The sequence below is a fragment of the Protopterus annectens genome, chromosome 9.part0 (assembly GCF_019279795.1).
Source record: "Protopterus annectens isolate FY-2018-M chromosome 9.part0, PAN1.0, whole genome shotgun sequence".
Lineage (NCBI taxonomy): Eukaryota > Metazoa > Chordata > Ceratodontiformes > Protopteridae > Protopterus > Protopterus annectens.
In genome coordinates, this window is record NC_056743.1 from 684,771,679 (window position 1) to 684,787,793 (window position 16,115).

General features: G+C 40.1%; 1 protein-coding gene across 2 annotated transcripts in view; it reads left to right on the top strand.

The window, feature by feature from the left end:
• Positions 1–16,115, top strand: part of CCHCR1 (coiled-coil alpha-helical rod protein 1) — a 673,784-nt gene that overhangs the window by 387,108 nt on the left and 270,561 nt on the right. For both annotated transcript variants that reach the window (XM_044083293.1, XM_044083292.1), the window contains exons 10-11: positions 1,514–1,626; positions 9,583–9,661. In XM_044083293.1, the coding sequence (XP_043939228.1) occupies positions 1,514–1,626; positions 9,583–9,661 (192 nt within the window). The remainder of the gene's footprint in view (positions 1–1,513; positions 1,627–9,582; positions 9,662–16,115) is intronic.

The following is a 16,115-nucleotide window of genomic DNA, read 5'->3' on the forward strand; positions in this document are numbered from 1 at the left end:
TGGAATCTATTTCTCTGAAGTCCAGGCTAAAGTAGATGGCCTGGGGCTTACCAGATTTGCAGATGACTGTAAACTGGGCGCAATCATAGAGTTTCCCCCAACAATGTTTAACATATAACAGAAAGGGTTGATGTAGACAAATAATTGGTGCCAAACTCATGGACTAAATCTTAACACAAAAAAAATGTCTCTATCCCCTTTGCAAAGAAGTAGCCTCCGCTCATTATGATTGATAGCAATCTAAACTTCCATCACTAAGTGTACGTAGTGGTAAGAGAAGCACTGAGTATTGCGCATCTCATAAATAAGGGCCTTGCATCCAAGACCAGGGAGATTATAGCCCCACTGTACTCGACTCTTGTCAGACCACTACTTTAGTACAATGCTGCCTTGTGTATGTACCTCACCAGACACCTGCAGGAACTGGAGCCACCACAGAGATTTCTTACCAAGAAAATACAAGGTTTCCGAAACATGACATACATGGAAAGTCTGAAAGCCCTGTCACTGTAATCTGTATCATACAGACTAATGAGAGGCGACCTGTGTCTGGCCTACATAGCAGTCTTGGACCCTGCCCTAATGGAATTGCTGTACATCCATAAATCAAGTGGGACAAGAATAACTCGCTCCAGGGATCTCAACCTAGCCTGTGATATTAGTAGAACAAGCTGGAGAGACATATATCTCCCAGCGATTACTGCTCTTCTGGAATAAGCTCCCACTCCATGTGAAGCAGAGCTTATCAATGACCCTATTCAGTCGCAACCTTGACAACTGGAAGGGTGACCATAAATTCATCCCAGAGGTGACACCATGTCCCTCATGGACTGGGGCAGTCAGTGCAGATCATAGAATTGCTCTGCTAACAACAGTCTAAATATGGTCAATAAGGGTACTCTGGTTTTGACATGGCTAGGCTTGTAAAGGGCCGAGGATCATTAGCCTAGTAACCTCCAATGCACCTATAATGCACTTAGCAGAAACTCATTTTCTCCTTCATAGCTTGCTGAGGTGAGCAAAGACTATTTTTTTTATTTTCCCATACGTGTATAATTGTACAGCTTAAGTTATTTCTACCTGTAAATGTTAACTGAATATTATTTCTATTTAAATATGTTAACTTCTGTTACTTTTCATAATTAATAATTTTCTGCTAATTCATATTTTGTTATAATTCTTGGAGCTGTTCTCCATGGGTGTCCAAAATAAAGGAGTTTTTGTTCAGTCAGACTCCTGAAAAACAAATGCAAACAAGTGATGACTTGAGAGAGTATGGGAGGTTTGCATGCTTTAAGTGGCAGTGATCCATGGGGTGAGCATTTCCATGATGGAAACTCTGTTTAGGTCGCTGAAGTGTCTAATGTTCTACACAAGTTTGAATGATCCATTATTAGGAGAAGGTGGAACAAAGCTACAGGCATATGGAAAAAAAACGAAACAACTCTTTTTATGCTTTGTGACAGCAGCACTCCTAGTTCACTAGATTTATTGAGTATTTTTTTTCTTTCAGTTTTTACACTAAGTACCTTGAGCAAGAAGCAGAGTTGAAGGCAGCCATTACTCGTCTGAACAACCTTGGGCAAAGACTTTCCTTTGCAACCAAAAGGATTGACACAATTCAAGGTCAGTGTCTTCTATCTTATTTAGGCATTTTTTTTTTCTGTAAAGTCTAGTTCTGCCCCCCAACCAATCCATTCTGCCCATCACCAGTCATTAAACTAATAGCATATGTTCAAGTGTTCACGCAACTTTAGTTGGTATTTAGTAGCAGGGATAAAGTTTGACAAGCCCCTGTACCACGTCAAGGTAGCCAATCACAGATATCCACTCACACCACTGTCGACTTGCAGACTGACTACTGGTGGAACTATATGTTGTACTGGTTTTGGTTTAGTTGATTAAACAACCTAAGCCATTCACAACAAGCAGCCCCCTTCCAGTTTGACTAGAAGCCAGCCTAAATAATTTCCTGCAAGAAGGTCCCTGCTCCTAGCCAAACACAACCTAAACGATTTGTAACACGCATCAGTGACTTTCCCCACTCCTGGCCAAATAAACAATATACCTTTTTGCACAAGACAACATACATACCAGATCTTATCCACTATCTGTAAGTAAACTGCCCATGGAACACTGGCTACTGCTTAAGTACCAGACTGGGATGTAATCAGCACCATTAACATAACGCACCACGCCCTTGTCCTTGTCAGGTCTTAAACTACCAGTCAAGTGTACTGCTCAGCACAACACAATTGCAGATGTTTTGTCTTCAAATGATGAGCTGAACTATTTACTGCTTTGGTTTTGGTTCACTTGATAAAAAAGCCAAATCACTTGCAGCAAACAGCCTTCTTCCATTATGACTAGAAGACAGATTAAACCAATTACAACACAAAGCACTCTTCTCCAGAGTTGAAACAGAACCTAAACTATTCACAATGAGAAACAGCCATCTCTCCACTCCAAGCCACAGATTATGTTTGTTACAATAACAGCGCATCCACACAATTTGTTATAAATTTTTTAACTCACCCTTTATCACCAAAAGACTCAAGCTGCTTCTCCTGTACCACTGGTGCTGCTGTAAACCATCCACAACAAGATGCTCCCTCATCGTGAAACATTCAGACATAAGTCACCTAAGCCATTCATAGTAAAGTTGACCACCTTTCAATTGTGAGACTCAAAAATTGTCATACACGGTACCACAAACCCTTATACATACAAATGTATCCATCCTGTACAAGTTATCCAGTGCAATCATAAGTTTAGAGGCGAGCTGTTTTAATTTTGGTTAGCTTTAATAAGTAGCACCTAAACCAATTTTTTAGCAGACAAACTTCTCCCAGTTTTACTTAAAGTAAACATGTAATCAGTATGCAGTCCTGCCCATGACTACCCATCAACCGTCATGATGAAATGCCACCCCTTATCACCTAGGAAAGACATTAATGTGGTGATCATTACATGGCTCAAAGTCTTTCAGCATTTGGCTTATATCAGCATCAGTGTTCCCATGGATGTGCATCAAGGCCAAACCACCTTAAGTTTGTCATTTTCTTTCACAGCCAAGTCTTATTGCATTGTATAGTGCAGTATGACCTCTCCACTGTTGCAATACTCACTGGCATGGTGGTCAGAATTGTTAAAGCAGCGTTTATATCTGCATAAAATGCTGGATTCAGCTACTGCCATTCTCAGTTTGGTCATCCATTGCTGAAACTCCTATTTGAAGCTTGGTAGACCTGAAGGTCAGTCTTGTATGCATTGTATAATTCCATCAGTTTCTCATCTTCTAGGTTCATAGATTAGTACTAGGCTAACTGCCCCTATGGGCCATTTTAAGCCTAGCCAATATCCCATGTGAGAATCAAGCCCTGTACCTTGTGTTTGTAAGGAAAACACCTTAACCATTATGCCATCCTCCCCACTATGTCTGGGCTGGCACCACATACTATGGAGGAAAATGTGGATGGTATTCTAGAAGCTGAACTTTTATTTTGGATGCAACATGATCCAGAAATGTGGATATGCCCCGGTATATTGAAGGGTACTGTCACCCAAAATAATGGACTTTTTGTTCACAGAGATCATTTAAAATACTGAGGGATCTTGTGGTCATTGGGGGACAAATAAGGCATTCTGTGGCAAGTTGATAGCCCATACTTAATCCTATCTAGACTGATAGATAGTTCAACAAGTTTAGTTTTTGGGGATCTGCCTGACACTAATATGTTCCTTGTCAAGTACTGAGTCTACATCATAGCTGCCGTAGGGTATGAAGGCCTAAAAAACACAAAACTTGGGAATAGAGGGGAGTGCTCTCTGTATTTAAACAAACTCAAAGTAACTGCACAGATGTGAATGTTTTCCAAATGAATAATGTCTCAGGATCAGGAAATTTATTTTTTAAATGTGTATTGTTGAGGAGAGCTACCTTAACCTGATCCAATCTCAAGACTGATATGTTAGTTACGTTGGAATGTTCCATCAGCGAACTCTGCCTAAAAAAGGCACTAAGGGGACAGAAGAGACCTTAGCTAGTATGCAGAAGCTTTGGAAAGAGAGGTACAGGTCACCCTTACCAAAGGAAGCTGAACCATTGAGCATCTTGTCACATGCTGACACATACTGGACCCCCCCTTGGAATGACACCAGCTATTTAATCAATTATGTAGTAAACAGGATGTGCAGGCACAAAATACATATAAATATTCACACAATTGAAGTGTTTAAAAAGGCTTTCTTTAGTGTAACAACAATCAGTGCCTTGGCATTACCCCTGCAAAGGTTTACTTAAGAAACAAGAATAAATAAATACATCAACCTCTTTCAAAACTACCAGTAGCTAACCATCACAACATTACATAGTTATACTGCAATTCATTATTTAAACCAAATGGATGTACTGTATTATACATAAAATGAATTTTGCTTCTAATTTTAATTAATGTAAAGTTTTATCTAACAATAAATCAGTAACTGGATAGGCATATAATAAAAAATGAAGTAAAAGCTGAAACATCAGAGGCATAATGATCAAAAAAATGTTGAACAACTGAACTACTGACAGAAGCATTTTAAATGTCCCTGATATGCTCTAAGATTCTTTTCCTAACAGCCCCAGTTGCTTTATCAAATATAATGCTTATTACAGGGGCATTTAATGCAATCAACTGCTACTATCTGATAATTCTAGATATAAGGTGCACCACTGTATGGCCATTAATTTAGTGAAAATTAGAACAACCCCAATAAGGTAAATACAACAGCCCTTACACTGAAAAAGGTCTAACACAATCTAAAAGCAACCCTGAATGGATGGAACAATCCATCAGGGGAGCAGAATTCAGAAACGTTGTCTTAAGATCATTTTTAAGTGCAAATGACAGCATTTTATCACTCAAATGAATATGCCAATGTTGAATTAATTATAGGAGAAACACCTTTCACAAAAGGAGCACACTGTGTAAGAAAATAAACATTATTCTCAGTGCAACTTCTGTTATTGAATTTCCTCTTTCTAATATTGTCTGTCATTTCTCTCTTGAGCACCAAGTCTGTTGTAAAGAAGAAATTAAGCAAGATTCATAATCCTAAATGCTTCCAGATATCATCAACATAATGTAAAGATTTCAAAAGATGAGAAGAGTGTGAACTAGAGGCAAGTAAAAAAGTATTCCCCGTTGTAGGTTTCTTAAACATCCTTGTCATAATCCTACCATTTGTAACATAAATTATTAAATCAAATAATCAGTGGTTTCCTTCTGATAATTGTATGAAAATGAAGAGAAAATACATTACATATCCTGTCAAAAAAAACTTTAAAAATAATATTCACTACCTCTTACAATGAAAAATGCATTGTCAGTATAACAAGCATAAAAACTTAACTTCTGTAGTAATCATCCAAGTAAATATATTGATATTCAAATAAAGCCATAAGTAAATTAGCATAACTGGGGGCAAATCTATCACCCATAGCCATGTGACTACACTGTAAATAATAGCCATAAATATAAAATAATATTATGAGTAAGAGAAAACTCCAGCAAAGAAATAAGAAAGTCCTTAAAAGGTAAATGAGAAAAAATGCTTAGCAGCTACCAAACCATCCATATGCAAAATTGAAGTGTAAATACTGGTTACACCAATAGTAATGAAAAATAATCACTTTGCCATTTAATAGCATGTAGTGTCTGTATTAAATGCTGACTATCTCTCAAAAAAGAATCCAGGAGGATAATATAGAGTTGTAAGCATAAGTCAGTAGTCACACCCACTCATTCCAGTGGAACTACCACTTGAGAGACAGTAGGTATTACCAGTGGGTTTTCAATGTTCTTATGGACCTTAAGCAGGCAGTAAAATAATGGCATTCTAGGATTATTTAACAACTGTGAAACATGTCAGTCAGGTAATATGCTCTAATCTACTGCCAGATTCAAAAGATTTAACCATACCTGGTGAGTTACCTGCAAAAAAATCACTTTAAACATTTTCATAATCCAAATTATGCAGTAAATCGCAACACATATTTGAATAAAATTGCTTAGACATAACAGCTATGTTGTCCCCCTTATCTGCTGGTTTGATAACCAAATCCTGATTGTTAGTTAGAGATTTTAATACTAACCAATCATCTTTCATTAAATTATACTTAATAAAAAAAGTTTCACTTTTAATAATCAAATACATCCCTTTTAACTGTATCATAAAAACATTAATAGCTTGACATGAAAAAGAAGGACTAAAACCAGACTGACTTTTAAACACAGCATTATAATTAGAACTGTTAGCAAAAAAAAAAAAGGATTTAAGATGTAATTTCCTAATTAAAAAAACACAACTTCATCAAAACTTCTGGAATAAACAGACTGGCAACAGGAATGAACTTTTAACCCTTTGCCAGTATAGAAAGTTCGCACTCAGAAATAATTTCTTGTCCCAACAAGAGCACATTTTAGTCACAGAAAATTATCTTGTATTAGGTGGCAACCTTGCTCCTAAGATTGTAGGAAATATGCAGTGGGGGGAAATCATTCTGTTCCGAAACAGCACTCATGGTTTTAGCAATTCCATTAGTAGAGGGAGAAGCTGATTTCAAATGTAAATCTCCTTGCTGTTTACCCAAAGACAGATCACTGCTAGACTGAATTTCCTTCTTTTTTTCATATTGCTTCTTTCACTTATGTGAAATAGCACTTTCTAAATATTCTACATGTCTGCATACAGTTTATTATCCCTAGCCATCAAATTGAAAGAGTCTGTAAAAAAATTATAGAATTCTGTCTCTAAAGTTCTTGCTGCCTTTTGTCAAATTCGGTAAGAATCCATAAAAACTCTAAAGAGCAATTTAAAGCCATGGGCTCCCATTGCTGTTATAAATCAACATATCATGTTCCAAACTGAAAAGAAGGTTTCACAAAGACCTCTAAACCATGAAGAACCCACCTCAGCTGCCAAATACTGTTGAAGCAAAGCTATATTTGATACATAATCTGATATCCTTCTGAATTTTAAAATGCAAATAGTCCAGTAGTTCTTGTATTTTCACAATGTATTTGACAAAATACATACAAGACTGCAATTCTAAGCTCAGAGCTTCCAGTGCAGCAATCCTCTGAATTTGATGTCACAGCATTAGATGCTTGGATAGGTACTTCCAAACAATTACTAAGTTGTTCCAGCCAAGTAAATTAAGGAACTGCACAATATTTATATAAAAAAAAATTACAAAGTGCAGTACACACACACACACACATCTTAAGATATGTCAATAAGCAAAATATGCAAGTTGGATCAGTGGCCATGTGTTCCAAAGTCATTAGCAAGCTAATGAAGTTATGTTTGAATTCTGGAGGGTTGGGGGAGCACATTACTTTACTGTGGCTCCTGTAATTTGCTTTTTCTGTAGATACATACAGTATACAAATCCTTATTTTGCATACCTTTGTCTCTCCTCTGATTACAAGAAAAAAATACACTCTCACACTCACTCTCTCACTCACTCTCTCACTGACTCTCTCTCTCACTCACTCACCCACCCACCTCTCAGGAGTTATTCCATCTGGCACTGCAGTGTAGTAAAACCAGTCAAGGAGCAAAGACAAAGTGTATCATGCTGGATCTGTTTAGCAAATAGAGGCAGCGAATGTTTGAAGCAATAGTTTAAAAAAAAAGAAGAAAACTACCAGCATTTCCTATGCGACTGGTGATGCAGTAATAAAACTGGCAATTGCCTTACAAACCAGTATTTATTTCTCTCCGTTTTGCTACCCCATGCCTTATGACATATGCTATAGTATACATATCTTATACTTGCCAGCATCCTTGTGATGTAGCAGCACATTTGCTGGTTATGGTATTATGCTGGATCCAGCATTTGTTACATGACAAAATGACAGACACTGAGGGATAGCAATGGGTTCTTTTGTTTGCATTTGAATCCTTCCCATAATCCCCCTCACCATGCCATCCTGCCAGAGGAAAAAAGGTAAAACAGGCAAAGCTCTGCATAGGAGGTTGGGATGCTTGCGCGGGTCCCCTTCGAATGGTCGACATTTCACAATGTCGACATTCATATGGCCGAGACCATATGATCAAACTTTGAAATGTCGACCATGGGGAACCGGCATCTCCCTACAGTGTGGAATGGAAAGATTTCCACTTCCGCACTGTAGTGCAATCTCGGAGTTGGTATATTTAAGTTTTGGGGTGTGTGGGGGCAGAGCCCCCTGGGGGTGTGCAGGGGGGTGAAGCCCCCCTGCTAGCAGCATTAAGGTAAGTTTTGTTTTTTTGTGTTGTGCTTGAATGGTCGACATTTCAAATGTCGATCATATGGTCTCAGCCATATGAATTTTGACATTGTGAAGTGTCGGCCATATCAAGTAGACCCGCTTGCGCATATCTAGCTTATGAGTCACTTAGATTAACACTTCAGCTTTGGTTTTGCAAGATGTTAAAGTATCACCAGGCTTCCATCAAGAAGAAGAATAAAACATCAGAAATCTACAGGAAGGCTAAGTGTTGGCTGCTATTCAAGTCTCAGATGAGGAAGAAAATGTAAATTTAGAATTGAAGGATAATGCATTGAAGATTATGGGTCAAATGGTGAAAAGAGTTGCAAATTACATGACAGTATAACTTTGTATGTAATTCCTTACACTGTGCAGAGCCATTCAGCGAAAAACAGTGTTAGGTGGGTTTAATTATTAAATTAAAAAGTGAGCTTAAAAACAGTTTTATACCATTTTGTGAAGTCTTATGATGCTCTTCAGTTGCCACAGTTGCTTCATTATTTTTTTAGATGTATTTAAACTAGTTTTCAACTTTTTTTAAATGACAACACCATTCTCTGCTGTCTAAGATTAAATTAAATTACAATCTGGAGACTCCTACAGCAGAACTCTAAGCTCCTAGATGCTTCACTGTTGTTGCGTCTGTTCTCCACTCCATGCACGAAGTAGAAAGTTTGGGAAATAAGAAAACAGTTTTTCTAGCATTATTTTGACATCTTGTCTCCTTGGGATTTTCACTCCTCTCTGGTTCTCCTTTTCATGACAGTAAAGCTCTTCCAGACATCATGGTTAACATTTAATTTCATGAGACACTGGCAAGACTGCAGGTATCTTCATATTTAAGATCAGTTTAGCAGTTAGTCGCCTGCATCAATGAGACATATTATTGATGATAGAACACAGTCCCCCCACCCCCAAAAAAGCACTCTCCACAAAGGGAATAGTAATTGCATTGATGTGATTGTGTGTACCATCTCCTTGCACAGTTAGGTTAAGCTGTGATATCACCAGTTTCTGCTAGTAGTTATCACTTTCAGTACTTGTCTCCTTTCTTACCAGTGAAAGATGGTGGTCCTTGAGAAATCTTATCCCATAGCCAACCTTACTAACATCTTGGTCAGTGATTTTTTTCCAAACTGTTTAATTGGCTTGAACAGATAGTGTTTTGACTTTCTGCTAGTAGGATAGGCATGAAATTTTTTGATTAGGAGTGCTTTTTTGTTTTCTGTAAAATGCAGTATAGTTCCAGTAAAGAAATGTTACTGTTTCCATTTTGTAGGGTTACTTGCTCGTAAAGAAGCTCTGATTAGATTGCAGCTTCAGGAAAAGAGAGAAGATTCTGAAAACCTCATGGACAGGTATAGTGCATTCTTCTTGTAGTACGCATTTACCATGTAACTATTTTCTTCTATTCTTTATACTCGGATTTCTTGAAAACATGCCTTCTTTTCCTTAAAAAAAAAATAAGTTACTGAATATAGCAATATCTTTGAAGTATGTGATCACACTTGGTCTCATGTTAAGATAGATTCAAGATATGAGGTGTGTTATGTTAGTTGGAAAACTTAAAGTAATAGTTTTGGTTAACTCCCAAGTACCAACTGACATAGAATGGGCTGCAACCAAAGCACAAATTAGAGGACTGTTTATCAAAAAAGCAGCATACTATAAAAAAATACAACTGAAAGAGGAGCATATACTGAAAGGGAAAATAGAGCATCTTGAAAAATAACTAATAAATAACCCTAAGAACCAAACAGAAGCAGAACTTTTAAAACTGCAAAGAGATCTATATATGTTAGAAACCAGGAACCTGGGCAGGATTCATGAAGCCTCCGTGTAAGAGTTACAAGGCTTACACGGAGGCTGCAGTTAAACGGGGTGACGTCAGCATGTCATGCATATGCATGAGGGCATGCTGAATCACACCTAAGGCTTACACGGTCCGTGGAAGACAGTAGGGGGGCGTGTCCGTAGGTCGAACCCTGCAAGCGGACACGCCCCCAGAAGAGTAAAAGTGTCTAAAGTAAACCCCCATGACAGAGTCCATGGAAATGTGAATAAACACAACACTACACATGCCCCCACTGACTATGAACATAAAATATATAAATGAACATGTTATATTTTTTTTAAATTGTAAAGATGTTTGCCCGTGAGTGCGCTCGTATGCGCGGGTGTGCCCGTAGCTTAGCCACAGTTAGCAGTAAGTGGAAAAGCATATAAGAACTAACTATGCAAAGTAAGCCGAAAAGCAATAGCGTAGCGGTAGAGACGTTGGCTGAAGAGCAGGCAATCATGGTTCGAGCCCCCACAACATCAATTTTTATTTTTAGTGAAATAAGCACGAAACAAGTCCCTGACATATATGTACACATAAAAAATTATATTTTATGTAAAATGTAATGAAACAGGCCATTTATTTTGAAGAAATGTCAGATAACAAAATAATAAAGAATGCCAGATGTGCCTATAGCTGAGCTACAGTTTAACAAGTTGAATGCATCTGCCCGTAGGTGAGCAGTGGTTTGACAGGTGTAAAATGAGTGCCCGTAGGTGAGCAGTGGTTTGACAGGTGTAAAATGAGTGCCCGAAGGTGAGCAGTGGTTTAACAGGTGCAAAATGAGTGCCCGTAGGTGAGCAGTGGTTCAACAGGTGCAAAATGAGTGCCCATAGGTGAGCCGTGGTTTAACACGCTGAAACTGTGTGCCCCTAGCTGAGCTGAGTGTAATATGCTTGCTGACAGCCAAATGAAGCGTAAACCAGCGTAACCCGTTTGCGTGGAGCTGCTAACCGACGGGCAACGTTGAGCAAGCTGTAACAAAACTGCCTTTACACAGACACACCTCCTAGCCTGTCTAGACAGTCATAAAATATAAAAAGCAGTGGCCAGGTTCGAACCCAGGATACCATGCACCATAGTCAAGGTACTGAACCACTAAGCCATGACAGCTGTACTTAGAAATGCAGTAATAGCAAATATATAGGAATGAATAGAAAGAGGAGCATGACAAAGCAGGTTTTGTGAAGCTGATACAATTCCAAAATGGCCAATCACAGATAAGTGCGGGAAAAACTGCATATATAAGCCCCATAGGCGGGAATACACAGCATAACTGATTGTAGAACTAACTTGCAGCCAGAATGTCAGGAGTAGGTGAGGGTAGTTGCTTCTGAGCACAGAGGTGGGGCGTTGAGGAGTCCAGATATATGGTTTGGCTCCTTGTCGACAATCATGAGGCCCAAGTCATGCAGGGCCAGGTCCTGTGAGGAGCATATATGGCTGAGGTGTGGGACCGGTTGGCTCATGATCTCACCAGTGCCACAAGGATTCCAAGGACTGGTGAGCAGGTCCGTCACCACCATGCGGACCTGAAGAGACGCAAGCAGGACCAACTGAACCTTTGGATCCAGGAGGCCCGGCAAATGCCCAACGTCCCACTACTGAGTAAGTTACATCTAATTATGTATGTAAGAAATTAACCTAGCTGATATTATGGAGATGTGTATTCCAATATTACTTTATTTATATTACAGCTGCAGGTGTCTGTTCTGCGAACCGCAGAGCCTATGGCGATAGGCTGGTGCGGTTGCGCCCCCAGGCAGGTCAGTAATCCTCTCCCTGTAACTGTAAATAAATATAAAAGTATGATAGTTAGCAAAAGAGTGCAGTGTAGTCACTAAGTAATAAAATGTGCAAGTAACAGTGTAAGAGTGTTTGCAAGTATTGCTTGATTACAAAAGTGTGTTGCAGTCTGTAATCCAAACAGAAAAATGAAAATGTCTGAAATAAAGTCTGAAATAAAGATGCCCCACCTGTAATATGATATTACACAACCTGCAGCAGGCTGAAAAGTACAGCTGCAGAAGATGAGCAAAACACGTGTGAAATATATCCCTGTTGAAATACTGAAACATGACAGAAGTGAGACTGTTGGAAAGGATTGTAATAACTACAGGTAAAACATGTCAATAAAGCCTAGAAGTAAGTACCATCCTGAATTGTAAAAATAAAACAAGTGAGAGAGTGTGAGAAAGAGTTATGAATCCACCAATAAAGTAGTAATAACTCCTGAATAAAGTATACTGCAGTCAGTACAGAATGAAATGAATGTGACAAGCAGAACCAAACTGCTAAATGTGTTCAAAATGTTCCTGCAGCTGGAATGTGTATCCCAAAATCTGGATATGTTGCTCTCAGTCTGCAATATGCAGATAGTATGATTGTCTGAAATACCAAACATCCACAGTTGTCTGTAGCTATATAAAGCAAATGTAGCAGGATGATGTAGCTGAACAGAGCCAGATATGAACGTGTATGAATAAAAATGGAAATGTATATTGATGTAGCAGTAACATTCCTATCACCAACTTGAAGTAGTTATCACATAGGAAACTGTAGGTAGAACTGTAGTGTGTATATATCTGCAGCTATTAGAAATGTACAGCATATGTATTGGTATTTGAAGGTGTTAATTATATTTTCTTCACCCCACCCTATAACCACATATAATCCATTCCACGTGAAATTGGTATGTGCAATCACAATTAACACCCCTGGACATTTGTCCTGTTGGGTCATACATATTTGCATGTACGTTGATGCATCTGCCCTGTTCATACATCCAAACCTGATGGCCTGTTGCCATCAATCAACCCTGCATGTTGTTGGATTGTGTATTGCTGTTCAAATTATGCATGTGTTATGCTCGCTGTTCAATGGTGTGAATATCTGGGTGTTTGGTTAATGGGAATACTAATGCATGCTGTTTCAACTAATTACGAATGCTATTGTATGTTACTAACCCAAACTGTCATGACATAATGCAAAACATAGGACGACAGGGAAGGTGGGTTCCAGCGGACCCACCTCAGCTGGTGAGTGCACCTGGCTGTAGTGCCCAGTCCGGACCCTCCTCCAGTGGCCCTGTGCCACCTGCGGGTGGAAGCGCTGCAGGGGATGGGGCTCATCCCCCCTCTGCAAGTGTGGCCGGAGGAGAACCACCACTCACCCTCCGTAGCGTCCGGACTGTGGTGCATAGGGAGATCCAGGAATCTGTTCTTGGGCCCCTACGCCAGCTTGAGGCACAGGTGGCACAACTAACGGGCATGCCTGTTGCCCGGCCTACACAGACCCCAGCACAGCCCCGTCCTGGGCAGTGAAGGCACAGTGGCAACTGCCCATGGGTGGGGATATCAGTTCTACTGTTGCCATCTGTGGGCTCATGGGCTCTGGATATCCAAACATCCATCCCCGTCAATTGTGTAACCCCCCCCCACACGTGTCATACGCCGCCCCTGTATGCATCTTGTTTGTCTTGTCTGTTGACCTACCCAACCTACCTCCACAGCTATACCGACTTCCTTTACCTGACATACCACTCTCACCTGAAAAAAAAAAAAAAGGGGGGGGGGCACTCTGTACCCACAAAAAAATTACGCCCCATACATAGCTGCCCATTTCGCACACATGTCTGCTGGACATGGAAACTGTCAATTACAATTGGCTGTACAACAAGTATTATTGTTGTCCTTATACCTCTCTCAGGGCTGGAAGGTTTCAAATGTCACACCAAATTACATACATATGCACAGCTGTTGCTGATGAAGAAATGGGCAGCTATGGGCCTTACCTACATCCCTCCTGCAAAACCCAAGCTTGTTTCCCTACTGTCTTACCCTCTTTGTGACCCCTTTTTCACCACTTTCCTGTCTCCCCATTTTCATTTCTTTCAGAGAAAATAGCACGGGTGTGCGCACGAGTAAGCACTTTTAAGCGGTTGTAAGCGGGTGTGTGCGGAGCTGAACGCCAGTGCACATGCGGGAGCTCCGCGCAAACCAGCGCTAACCCGGTTACAACTGCTTAAAAGTGCCTTAGTCACTCTGAATGACAGGTCCTGTAGTCTGTTCAAAAGCAAAATAAAATCCCACTGTCAGTCCCGAACCCAGGACCTTGGAAACAGTAGTCTGCATGACTTACCACTAAGCCATGATTGTTATATAAGAACATTGTGCTACAATAAATATAACATGTAATAGTAGGAATGAATGTAAAGGGAATATAGAATGTGTAGTACACAAAGCATGTCATGTATATTTACTGTCAAATCTAGTGGATTTCTATAATAGTAGTGTGTGAACAGAAACAGCCATGCTAGTTGGTAGCTAGTAGGTAATAATGTCACTGTAGCACCTTGCAAGCCACACATCACAAGTCCCACAGGAAAGCACACACACCCATATTAACAGTAGTAGTAGTAATTGTAGGTGTCATTTTACATACACACTTAGTACAGGAAACAGGAGAGATGAATGGAGAAATGTTAATCTACAACGCAGCCTGAATTATGAGAGAGATACTAACCTTTACACTCCCAGAACAGTGTCCACAGCATACCAGCATGGTCCCCGCCTTTACAATCTGAAAGGGCAACGCATATATCACATACCCTTTTATAGCACTGTCCTGAAATCACAGTGAGAACTGCAATCAGTACACAACTGGCTGCATGCAATCAGCAAATGCTGGCTAACAATTGGTGCAGAGGCCATCACATGGACATATGCAGATACCTAAAAAAGCATCCTGTACTCCCAGTCCACGCATGCAATACTTTCATTGCACCGTCTGGAGGCAGAGAGAGAGAGAGAGAAAGAGAGAGAAAAAGAAAGAAAAAAAGAAAATAAAAACACAAACAAAAACTACACTTAAGAAAAACTAAGTTGAAGCTGTCATCAGTGACAGTATCAAGCTGGACTAGCAGCAGCAGGAACCAATACAAACGGTAACGCAATCAGCTGTGGCAAACACAGGTAATGTAAAGTAACAATTTAATAGTCTACATACTGTGAACCCTCCATATGTGTTATTGGTCTGTATCTATATGTATGTCTATGTGATAAGTTGTGTGTACGTTGTTTTTACCCAAAGGGGATGACTATACATTTCATGCCATTCAGTGTTAGGCCATGATTCTGGCACCAGTTGTCCGTTTCAGTGAGGCCTGTCTGTAGGATGTGTGTGTGTCAGCTGGTGTATCAACTATGGCGCCTAGTTTGCAGTCATCTGGGAACTTTGTCATCCACAACCCGCCCATGTTTGCTTTCACATCTGAGAAGTAAATGCCAAACAAGAGGGGTCCTAGGACAGAGCCCAGTGGGATACCACTTGTGACCGGCTTTGAGTCTGACGTGGCTCCCGCAAGTTTGACATTATGGATTCTGTTGTTTAACTAGTTTGCAACCCATCATGTGACATATGTATTAACATTTAAGCTGATGAGCTTGTCTATGATGCCTGAGTGGGGTATTGTGTTGAAGGCCTTAGGCAAGTCCAGGTAGGCTGTATGGACTGCTTTGCCCTCGTCAGTGGCTGTAGTGACTGTTTTGAAAAAGTCAACCAGGTTCAAAAGGCAGGATCAGCCCTTCACAAAGCCAAACTGGGTGGGATCAAGTGTCTGTAGGTCCCCAGTGTCGCTGTATATGAGTCCCATAATGAATCTTTACATAGCTTTGCAGACCAGGCTGGTTAAGCTTATGGGGCGGTAGTTCCCAGGGTCTGTAGAGGTGCCTCCTTTGTGGAGTGGGACCACTGTTGCTGTACGCCAGTGTTCAGGTACATATCCCGTAGTAAGGCTAAGGTTAAATATCATTTTTATATGTGGTTGTAGCTCCTCTTGGAGTTCACGTAGCACACATCCAGGGATACCATCAGGTCCCATTGATGCTGTGTGTTCTGCATTGCTGAGGGCGGCCCTCACCTGGACATCTGAGATGACAGGGAGGTTACATTCAGCTGTGATAAGTATTTCT